The following is a 12207-nucleotide window of genomic DNA, read 5'->3' as shown; positions in this document are numbered from 1 at the left end:
AGGTCAATGTAAAGTTACATCGTGAACGTTCATTTTTTGTTTGTTGTGTATTCTAAATATACGGTTCCGATCAACAGTGTACATAGTACTTATATATTTTACTATATACGATCGAACTTAGTACTGTATGCATATAATGATCTAAAGGGTATGTGTCATCCTACCGCCTCTATGACGAAATTTGAAATGGTAATTTATTCTACTCTCTTGTATTATACTCAATTAATTATTGTTGAAAAGTAAAGCTAGAAAGAAAGAAAAAAATATTACTTTCCTCTACTATTATTATCTCAAGGGGCCAAAATAGTAATATGTTGAATTCTTTGTAACTTGAGGTCGTATTAGTCCCGTTCGATTCAAACTCTACTAGGAACAATATTCATTTGTTCGATTGGGGGATATAGTTTGCAAAGTCCTTTTTTGTCCCTATCATAAATATTTGAGGTGCCTCACACCTTGTTATTTTACATAACTTAAGTACGTGCGTAGCACATATACACCCCATGTTCCTAGGATAAACGAGTCAATTTCATGCCTTAAAAGACAAGCCTACTAAGCTAGTAGTAATACAGTGTTCTCTACTAATCATTATGGTGCAATGGGAAATTAAAATTAAATTATACTTATAATTAAACCAGATTAATAAATTTACGATAATACGTGTCTTTTATATATACTCCATTGTTAATTTGATTATAGTTAAGTATTATGCATTCTCAATGTAAGATTAATTGATCTAATTGCTTAATTTAATTTATTCTAAACACATGATATATGTGAATATTTACCTCTTATTAGAGCCGGGAAACTACTTTCGTCTCCGAGCATATAGTATATGTAAACACATTAAGAAACAAATGCATGATGCTCTGTCTAGGCCTCTAATTTAGGAACAATAATAATCTGAGACAAGCTGATAATGGAAGGAAGATACATCAGAATTAATCCTGTATATTACGAATGACCATATTTTATTATTTAAGAAGAGGTGATCGAAAAGGAATTTAAGATTTAAATAGAGTCCACTATCACATCTTATGCCAGAATTGCCGTCATCGAAATTGACCGTTGTTGTCCCTACTTTCCTATTGTTGCTCTGGTAATTTGTTGGACGTCCTCTTCAGCTTTCAAATTTTAAACTTCAATAATAAAAAAGTGATTCATTTTTTTCAACGTCAGAATATAAAATGAATAACTCAAATAATCTTTGGTTTTCCAGCACCGTACGTCGGTATAGATGTGCTTATCTTCAACTTTAAAACTATGGAAAAAATGTTGGGTTTTATTTGCCCTAAATTTCTTACCATAAATAGGTTTTCCTTTTAGGAAAAGGTTTTGGATTGACTAATTCTTTTCTTGTAGGAAAAGGTTTAGGACTCTATAAATAGAGGAATGTTCCTTCTAACTTAATCAGCATTCATTATATAGTCTTAAGGGCTTTGAGAGTTTTGGTTAGGGGGAAAATTTATGGGTCACAAGCTTGATACGTTATCACTTGTGTGAACCTCTCATGTATTTCGAGTGAATTGGTTGAGGTTGTTTCCCTCTGTATTTTGTACTCTCATATTTATAGTGGATTGCTCATCTCCTTTGTGGACATAGATCGATTGACCGAACCACGTTAGATCTCTGTGTCTTTTGGTATATTTCTCCTCGTCTTCTTACTCGTGGTCTTTTGAGGTTTGCTTTGCTAGCTTCCGCGTTTACGCCTGCTTATTTCGGTCCTAACAAAAAATAATTGGGTAGAGTTTGGTTAAATTGTTTGAAGAATATCATTTGTACATTTTTTTAAAAGAGTTCTACATCGGTCAATTCAAGGGATGATTGATCTTTAATAGGAGTATAACAATCGATCTTCCCTTTTAAGCTCTTATTTGGAATTGAGTTAGTCTAAATATTTATTACTTAATTAATATGATATGTCAATTTTAAATTATCATTTTCTGTGGATATTATATTTTAGTTTTCAGCTCTCTAGATGTTCAGCTTGTTATTTGGATAATTTATTTTTTTCAAGTAGCAAACATAAGTAGGTGTGGAAGAGTATCACATCGGTCATTCAAGCGATAAATGGTCTCTTTAAATTGATTTGAACTGTTCTCGTGTTGGAGCTAAAGTCCTGATATATCTCTCAATTGTGTCATTTGAAGCTGATATGTTTCTCGTTATAAAAGTGGCTCAAATATGCCCATTGTCATTACAAAATTGACACACATATATCCTCACCATTACAAAAGTGGCTCACATATTATAACTATAATTACATAAGTGAATATTAATTTTAAAATTATTTTTAGAATTTTAATATTTTAAAAAATATATATTTAATCGTTTTCACACGTAAATTATTTTTGACTTCTTTGATTATTATTATTTGAATTTTTTATTCTTATTTTAAAATTTCTTTCATTCTTTAATGTAAAGTAAGAGTAATAAAAATAAAAATAAAACCACTTTTTTGCTATTGTAACTAATTTAGTATTTATATTTGTATTTTTTTAAGGATATCTATGGAAAATAAGTGAAAAGAATAAATTTGATCATCAAAATAATAAATTCAAATTAGCCATTGAATTAAAAATGAGAAAAAGAAATACGTGAGAAAAATAAAATATCTCTATAGGGATTATTTTTAATAAAAAAACAATAAAAATCAATATAAAATTATTTTTTCACTTTCTTTAAAAAATATATATATGTATGTCATTTGTATAACAATAGAGGTATATATGAATCACTTTTAGAAGAAGGTATATCAACTCTAAATGATAAAATTGATGAATATATCAGACTATTTTCCCAAATTTCAATCAGAAGCCTAAAAGAAAAGTCTTAACTTTTGCAAAACTAAAAACTACTCTGGAAGAGTCATGTATACGATGTTATCAAATAAAAACAGAGGATGAAATGTAGGGGTGTCAAAATTAAACTCAACATGGTAATTCATCCAATTCACCTAGAATTTTAAGGGTTGGGCTCAAGATAATTTGAATTGGGTTCAATCTCAACCTTTTCAAGCATAACTCATTTTAAGAGTTGATCCCAATTCAATCCCCAATTTCAATCCGTTTTAAATTTTTTTTTATTAAGATATATTCCTATAATTAAGGTATGAATTATTATCTATTTAACATCTTTTAAAGTTTATTTGTCCATTTGTTATTTTTTTTAAAAAAAAAAAAAAAACTTGAGTTGAAATTCAAATTGTGATTATAAAAGTTAAATATTAATATGTTAAATTGTTGAGATTAATCGGGTCAAATAGGGCGGGTCAAGACTTAATCCGTTTTTAGTTAGTTTGAGCCCAAAGTAAACTTGGGCGGGTCAAGACCCAACTCGATATTTGTTTCAACTCATTTTAATATCCTCAATTTCAATCCAATCTGCTCATTTAACACCCCTAGTGAAATGTATCGCCATTACAAAGTATTAAATTGTATTAAGACTTGTACTTAGATTTCCTAGAACAATTTTAATTTGAGTACTAGATGAGACCAATCACGATCTTAGAACCAGTACTTATTTGTTTTCCTCTATCTAGTCATAATTTAGAATAATTTCCTTATTAAAAATTGTCATAAACTGCATATTCAATTCTCTTATGAGTTTCTATACTTTCTTTAAATATGATTTTTATGTACATAGATTAATTGATCAATGAATAAAAAAAATTATGCTTCTTTTAGAGTGAATTTATTTGTCGTCTTGATTAATAATTATCAAAATTTATAATTATAATTTTTTACGTGACACATTTTATTATTTCGAACCAACGACTCCTTCCTTTCTGTAATATAGTTTATATTATCAAGGGAAGAAGTCAAGTAATAACACCTGGAGTGTAGCTATAACGCAATGGAAATGAAGGTAAAAGAGTAAGAAAAAGTCCACCGTAAAAGTAATAATATACTACTACTAATTATTAGTTTCCATACTATAAACATTGGATAAGAATGTCTCAAATATGAGAGAGAATATATGGTGGTGGCCTACTCCATAGACCCTTTTTTCCTTCTTTCCGTGTTGAAAAATCTTAATCTTATGTTTTAATTTTCACGAATCATTAACTTTATGAACTGGTTTATTCTACATTAAATATTTTCAAGACACTGAAATTCAACAGCCATTTCTAGGTATATGATATAATAAAAAGCCACCTTTGACTTGCTGCAATTTCATCGCCCAAAGTCAAGTCTTATCGGTGTTCATACACCTTTCATAAGTGCAAATATCTCTGTATGTACACTTGTTTTTTCCTCGTGGTTTTGGTGAAGATGAATTGGAGTGGACTTTATTTTATCTATCTTCTTTAGTAAATATTTATGTCAAATAGCGCAAATAATGCAAAAGTTTATGAGAAGACTTGTATAGGTTTGTCCTCATTCTATTGATGAAAAGATGCATATTTATACAATAAATTTTTGCCCCACCCGATATTAGTCAACTTACAAGTGAAACTCAAACGTTTTTGAAAACTTGGAAAATCCTATTTTTCAATTAGTAGGGGTGAGAAATGGTTAATTGTGAATTTTACTTGTTTTATAGTGTAATGATATGATGGCCTTATGGTGGAGAATGTATGTGGGCTTCCTAAAGAAGAGCCCAATAAACTTCAGACTGGATAACAGCTATACTGTCTACTAAGCCCAATAATAGCACTTTTTCAACATTGTATGCAGAAAGAAAGGAATTCACAGAACTTTTATAATGAAAATGAGCTACTACAAAATAGTATTGGGCCTTTCTAATGGACCCTGTTGGCCCACTGAGGCATCTAGATCCGGTTCATTTATAGATGGACCCACGACGCCTATTCTTAATTAATAAAAAAATGCTCTACCAAGACTTGATGGAAAACATGTGAGGAAAGATATCAAAATAGTACCTTTTCTTTGGGTTAATGCTCAAATTAATCCTTCAGTATTCATATAGAGTACTAAATAGTCCTTCATGATTGCAATATTGGTGTTAGCATTGATTTTATCCATATCCTCTGTATGGAATGTTCAATCGTCATTTTATCTATTTAGTAGAAATAACAACTCCATATGAAAGAATATGAGAAGAAAACACTTTGTTTTGTTTAGTAGAAATTATATTGCAGATAAAGTCAAAAGGTTTATCACAATAATTTTACGTACAAACATGAGGAACTATTAATACATGTGAAAACTCAATGATCACTTTGAGTCTTAACCCAAATATAAAAGACTATTTTGAGCCTAAAACATGTTACAACTATATGGAAAGGCAGGCCAGATCCATCCACACGTTCTCCATTTAAATATTTAAAGTAGGGTGACTTGATGGAAAACATGTTACAACATTATGAAAAGGGCAGGCTAGATCCACACGTTCTCCATTTAAATATTTAAAGCAGGGTTTTAATGAGCCATTTTGATTTTTAATAATAATTTAATTTTTATGATTAGAATATGGTACGGTCAAAACCCAAAGATAGATCTGTAAAAAGCCTAGTCAGCAAATATAGCACTCAGTAAGGGGGTTGGGGTTTTGAAAAAGTCTTAACAAAATTCATTTGTAACGCCGGAGCTGAGCAGAGAGATAACAACAAAAGATAAATGGAGAGCGCCGCCGTATTTGCAGGGCTTCACCCTACTCCCGGTCACCATAACCACCTTCTGGGTCCATCACGAACTGCTATTAAGCTTCTTCCTCCTTCCATTGATAAAATCAATTTTTCTCCTTTGCCCCTCAAGGTTTTTTCTTCCTTCAGCTCTTCGTATTTCATTTTCTCCCTTGAAACTGATGCTGTTTTATGATTATCTGTGTGTATGATTTTAGCTTCATCAGTGTAGTTTTGTGTACATTTCATTGACTTTGTGTGATGGAATTTATATTGCAGTTTCAGAAGCAGTCGCATTTCACTTCTTATATTGGTAATAGTGCCATAAACAGTGGAAATTCATTTCGTGTGACATCTCCTGCAAGGTATTTTGCATTTCTTCCACTACTTTTATTTCTTTTAGTCTTAGGATTCAGATGCCCTGCTTCTAAAGCAGTATAATATATATATATATATACCAAATCATTATGCTGTATCACTACTTTGTAATGGTGGATTGTTGTAAAATACTGTAGACTAGTTGATTCTGGTGCAAGGAAATAGAAACAATATCATGTCTCGAATTGTTGATACTCAGTTATAAATTTTTGGGTCATTTAGTTACTACATCGGGAAGAACCAGGCAAAACATAAAATTTACAGATCTTCTGTGTTCTCAAGCTGCGTTCAGGTGACTACAGCCTACATTACACAAAGACGCAACTTCTTTTTCGCCACTTTTGCCTTCTTCGATATGATTTATTTGAGAGAGAGATTGGACTCGGAAGATGCCATATCATTCTAAGAGCTTACTTTTTTGATGGGCAGAATGCTAACATGTCGATCAACATTCTAAAGGACAACGTTCATGGACTGTATTTATTCACATTTATTAAGGGATATTTTTTTTGAGGATAGTAACACTATTTATTAAGGGATATGATGTTTCCCAATCTGAGAAAACCTTCCCTCTAATGCAAGTATCACAAGAATACATCAATAGAGCTTGCTGACTTAGATAAGTCAAATGCAGTTTCCTGTGGGTTGTAAAGTTTTTAATATACAAATAATTTATGAACTATGAAGTGGCTCTAGATCCTTTACATTGCTTCCCCAATAATTAATGAAAGCTCTGTTTTTATAACAGCGACGTTGCATCTGAATTAGCCGACATTGATTGGGACAACCTTGGCTTTGGCTTTATGCCTACTGATTATATGTATAGCATGAAATGCTCTCAAGGTGAAAACTTTTCTAAGGGTGAATTACAGCGTTTCGGTAACATTGAGTTGAGTCCGTCTGCTGGAATATTAAATTATGGTCAGGTTAGTTTTTCGATTTTCTTATATGATGGTATCTGAAGAAATCTTTCTTAGTCCTAAATATATTTCTTGCTTGTTATTCATTTGAATGATTACAGTTTTACTTCTTGTGTCAGACTCACTAAAAATGTTTTGGAAATATTAATAGGGATTGTTCGAAGGTTTAAAAGCATATCGAAAACATGATGGCAATATATTGTTGTTTCGACCCGAGGAAAATGCTACGCGTTTGAAGATGGGTGCTGAACGTATGTGTATGCCTTCACCGTCTGTTGAACAGTTTGTAGAAGCAGTGAAAGCCACTGTGTTAGCTAATGAAAGATGGGTAATATGTCCCTTCGATCTTAATTAGAAACTATGTTATTGAGTGTCTCATGCCCACTAGATTCATTTTCTTTGCTTACTTCAGATTCCTCCTCCCGGAAAAGGCTCATTATACATAAGACCTCTGCTTATGGGAAGTGGAGCTGTTCTTGGTCTTGCTCCTGCTCCTGAGTACACATTCCTGATTTATGTGTCACCTGTTGGAAATTATTTTAAGGTATTTTCTCTAAATCCCTGCCATTTTAATTTGTACTTATTAATGCTTTTGTTGTATCTTCTCTTTTTAGTTCTTGCTTCTGCTAATTTCTGCATATCATTATCCGAAGTACAGCGTGTAGACTATTAAATGTCTGAAATGTAGTTGAAATGTCTTTCATTAATTTGACAATTGTTGACTAAGGTTCACGAGCAGTGTTTTGGGAAGCGAGAAGCGGAAAAAATCGACAAGGGCTCGCTTCACAGAAGCGAGAAGTGAAACACTTTTTTTAAAAAGTAAAGCGGTATTTAGTATAAAAATAAAAAAAATATAACTGAATAGAGGTAATATAGTTTCAGATTAAAAGTAAGTAGATAGTAAATAATCCTCACAAGTCATAAAATATAAAACAAAAATATAATTAAATTAAAAAGGATCAACTTTACTTGTTACTACATACACATCACACTGTATAGAAATAGAAAAAAAACAGAGCAACAATAGAAATAGAGAAAAAAAACAGCAGCAACCAGAAATAGGACAAAAAACAGTAGCAGATACAGAAACCAAAGAGAAGAAGAGAACTTACCTTGCAGCAGTCCAAAGGAAATATTTTGAAGTCGGAAAACGAAATGTTTTGAAGTAGCAAAAATATATTTCAGAAATTTTTTGTTAAAAAAGAAACTTGCAATTTTTTTTATAAACCCTAATTAGCGCCTAAACTTACTTGCGCTTCTCACTTCAACTGTTGAAGCTATCGCTTTAGGGAAGAAAAGCGCAGTGGGTGCGCTTCGCCTCGCTTTGTGCTTAAAAGTACACTTTTTCTCGCTTTTGATAACCCTGTTCACGAGAAGAGCTAGAATTATAATATAAGAATGTATTGTGTATCAGAATAATAATTTTTTGTGACGATGTATTAGATTAGTCATTTGAATAACTTCAACTAGCTTTGAGATCTTGAATCTGAGTGTGGTGTACTAATCAAAACAAAGAAAAGAAACTTGGGTGTGGTATGCAAGTTTTGACATGATGAGTGTAGCATATAATAGGGACTGCCCATAGGAAAGTGTCTCAATAGCTGTTAGTTGAAGAGATTAGAAACTTATCAAAAGCAATACAATCTTTTTGAGAAATTGCAAGTGTGAAAAAGTTGACGGCAGAAGAATATCATAACCGAAAACATAAAATAGTTTGGTGTCCATGGTCCAGAATTTAGAAAGGACTGAATGATTGTCGATTTGTTCTTGAACATCAAAACTCAAGTGTGCATGGTATAACTTTCATGTTCATGTTTCAGACCTTTCGATAATCATATTGTACGGCAGGTCCTCCTCTCAGTTCACTCTTTTCCTTTTTCCTTTTTTCTTTTTCCGCAGGAAGGTTTGGCACCAATAAATTTGGTAGTTGAGACTGAAATGCACCGTGCAACACCTGGTGGTACTGGAGGCGTCAAGACTATTGGAAATTATGCTGCAGTAAGCTAGCTTTTTGGACCTTTAGTTTATTTAAACATTTGTTTGCAGTACAAGTTTTATTCGATGAACGCCTTAATTGAAGCCTTAGTTGCATTTTCTTCTTAGAGGTCGATGAGAATAAACATCCATGAGTTCCCACTTGGAGCTTTGCTATCCCTTCTGTATGTCATCATCATCTCTTTGTATTTGACCAAGACTTGTGATCAAATATTTTGCAATTAGCTTTCCCTTACACTACTATATTGAACAAGTTTATGAAGTCATTTTCTAGAATTGTTTGAATTCTTACTTAGTTGACCTAACTGGAGTTGATCTCATTCCTTCATGCTTCTTAAGCTTTCACTCCGTGTTATTCATTCTCATATATCCAAGGTGAAGAATATTATTCTAATATTTTCCTGGACATGTAAAAAGTTTTGAAGGATGGTGTCATGAGAAGAAGTGCTACTTGCACCCTTCACTAATTATTTGTTATTCTATCCAAACTGCCATCCTTGATGATTCCATGTTTCATCTTTTGGTTATATATGTAGGTTCTGAAGGCACAGAGTGCTGCTAAAGCAAAAGGCTATTCTGATGTTCTGTACCTTGATTGTGTTCAGAAAAAATATCTCGAAGAGGTTTCCTCTTGCAATGTATTTATTGTGAAGGTATATAGTTTAACCAATATTCTGTTTCCTCATTGTAAGTTATTTTTGCCTGTGGTGCCTGAACGAGAATGTGATGCTGGTTTTATAGAAGGATGACAAAAGCATTTTGTTTTTGAAGATGAGATAGGAATTTCCTTTCAAAACTTATCTTGCAAAGAATACTTTTATGTCTTTTTATCTTATAATCTTTGGGGTCGTTTGGTTGGGAACAAGTTATGCCAGGATATTTATCTTGGAGTTAGCTATCCTGGGATAACGTATCCCTCACACCAAACAACCCCTTTATGTACTGCTTATGAACATGTAGTTTTTCTGCTTTAGATAGATTTTTTTCACTTTTCACTATCTTTTTTCATAAATCTTGATTCTTGTTTTTGAAATTTAGCTCTTTAGCATACATTCATTTATAAACATAAACTTGGTATTGAAGAAAATAGTGTCTTCTGATATGTGAGCTATTATTTTGTAATCAATATTAAAAAGATTGGTAGTCTTAGAGAAGAATTTGCTTGAACGATCACCCCAAAATAATGATCTTAATTTTCTTCTGTGTGCAAAATATTTTTCAAATATCTCAAAGATTTTCACATGACTTGCTATATTTTATTCATTTGTGGTCATACATGGATACTATTGAGTTAATTGACCAATCTTCTTACTTATTTTTTTTTTTTGAAAGTGTAGACAAATTTTTTTACTTAAAAATGATGCAAAAGTTCCATGTTAATGAAGACAACTAACTCAATATCATGTTCACAGGGTAATCTGATAGTAACTCCTGCAATTAAAGGAACTATTCTACCTGGAATTACGCGAAAGAGCATAATCGACGTAGCTATTAGTCAAGGATTCGAGGTACCATGTTTGTCTTCAACATAATATGTTTGGTGCTTATGCTGGTTTAAGTTCTGTTTTTTATTTATTTATTTATTAAAGAAATTAAGATGTTTGAATTATGATAGTCATTAGGAAATGGCCATTGTGGTAAGTTATCATGTTATTGTATTGGTCTCTAAAGGTAAATTTCTCTGATTAATTTCCCTATAAATTAAGTGCGGGAGTACTGCTTTATCCTTCACTGTAGTTAGCATTGATGAGCTTTTTCCAGTTTCTCTTCCTCTTTCCAGGCTCTAGCTATGCACTTCCCCACTACCATCTGGTCACCATACCGCCTCCCACCCCCCAACGCGCACATTCTAAATCCGCCAGCTCTACGCTCTCCTGATCCATCTTAGTCACCTTGCTTTTCAATCTCTGTTTGTCATCCTTCTCATCACTATTCCTCTCTTCTCTGTTATTTCTCCTGAAGCATTATTGTGCTTCCTAAATCAAAACCAAATACAACCGAGATCAGTGAAATGTATGTCAGGGAAGATTTAAATGGATAAGGATTAGAAATATTACAATTACGCCTCAATCCCAAGCAAGTTAGGTTGAATGGTATACAAGCATTAGAAATATTGAGGATTGGATATTTGAATGAAGAGACATTCACCAAGGAGGGTTGATGGTTGAATATCCTTCATGGAGGACCAATGTTTGCCAGTAGAATCGCCATCTCTTGTAGACACCTGGTATGCTGTGTTTTTCTCATCACATCAATAAATCTACATTCAGTAAAAAAAAAAGAAAAGAATTTGACTTGCATTAGTATCAAAATGTTTGATGGATTATTCTTATTTAAGTGGAGAAGGATAGCGAATGGGCTCATTCTCCACTGAGTTTGGAACTGTTTGCCTTTGACCATTGTAGATCTACCTTGGAAGATTTAATCTGAAAACACTTGGAATATTAGGTTCCTACCACAATAACACTGACCTTATCATTAAAATTGAATTTGGGAAAAGAAAGTGATATCCACTGCTTTTTTCCTTGTAGTTGGTATAACATAATAGGTCTTTTGTGTAGCATTACTACTATTCTGAGGCCAGAATGTGAATATGTAGGTTGAGGAACGACAGGTGTCTGTGGACGAATTGCTTGATGCTGACGAAGTTTTCTGTACGGGAACTGCCGTGGTTGTATCTCCTGTTGGTAGCATTACTCATCAAGGGAGAAGGTATACATATTTTTGATTTGATTTTACCCTGCTGTTGAAGATGAACTAATGCATCATTCCTGTGTAATTGATTGTGTGAATGCGTGGATCTAATATGTGTTCCCCTATGTGCTGAAATATAAGTACTTATTAGAGAGTTGTTCGTGCAGGGTGACATATGGAAATGATGGTGTTGGTCTTGTGTCGCAGCAGTTATACTCTGCACTTACTAGCCTACAAATGGGGCTCTCAGAGGATAAGATGGGTTGGATTGTTGAGCTCAAATGAGCTCTCCAACCAAAACGGTAGTACTTTCCATTGATGAAAAACTGTTTGACTTGGAAGTTCTTGTGCTCCAGAGTTTATCCTTTGATCATACATCCATGATGCATGACAATTATATCTCTGTGTTTGATATGTATCCTTCAGCTATGAAATAGTCGTTTTCACCCCAAATTTGGTGATTTACTCTAGTAAAGTCTTGTGTTCCTGGAAGTGCCAAAACACAATATGCTTTGAACTTGGATTGTGAACGTACACTACCACGCCCATGATTATGTGGAAGCCAAAAAAACATTTCAGTGCAGCAATTTGATATTTCGACTTCGTCCAACTGATGAGAAGGAATATATATTA

General features: G+C 32.8%; 1 protein-coding gene across 1 annotated transcript; it reads left to right on the top strand.

Moving 5' to 3' along the window:
• The first annotated feature begins 5483 nt into the window (after positions 1 to 5483).
• Positions 5484 to 12091, top strand: LOC107011649 (branched-chain amino acid aminotransferase 2, chloroplastic-like). Its single transcript, XM_015211233.2, has 10 exons — positions 5484 to 5720; positions 5867 to 5952; positions 6714 to 6891; positions 7037 to 7213; positions 7298 to 7429; positions 8785 to 8883; positions 9417 to 9533; positions 10293 to 10388; positions 11480 to 11592; positions 11742 to 12091. Exons 1-10 carry the CDS (start codon positions 5583 to 5585, stop codon positions 11857 to 11859), a joined length of 1254 nt encoding a protein of 417 aa, XP_015066719.1. The 5' UTR covers positions 5484 to 5582; the 3' UTR covers positions 11860 to 12091.
• The last annotated feature ends 116 nt before the right edge of the window (positions 12092 to 12207 follow it).

This window comes from Solanum pennellii, chromosome 2, assembly GCF_001406875.1.
Source record: "Solanum pennellii chromosome 2, SPENNV200".
In the NCBI taxonomy this organism is placed as follows: Eukaryota; Viridiplantae; Streptophyta; class Magnoliopsida; order Solanales; family Solanaceae; genus Solanum; species Solanum pennellii.
The sequence above is the reverse complement of the archived record's forward strand: the minus strand, read 5'-3'. Positions and strand labels throughout refer to the sequence as shown.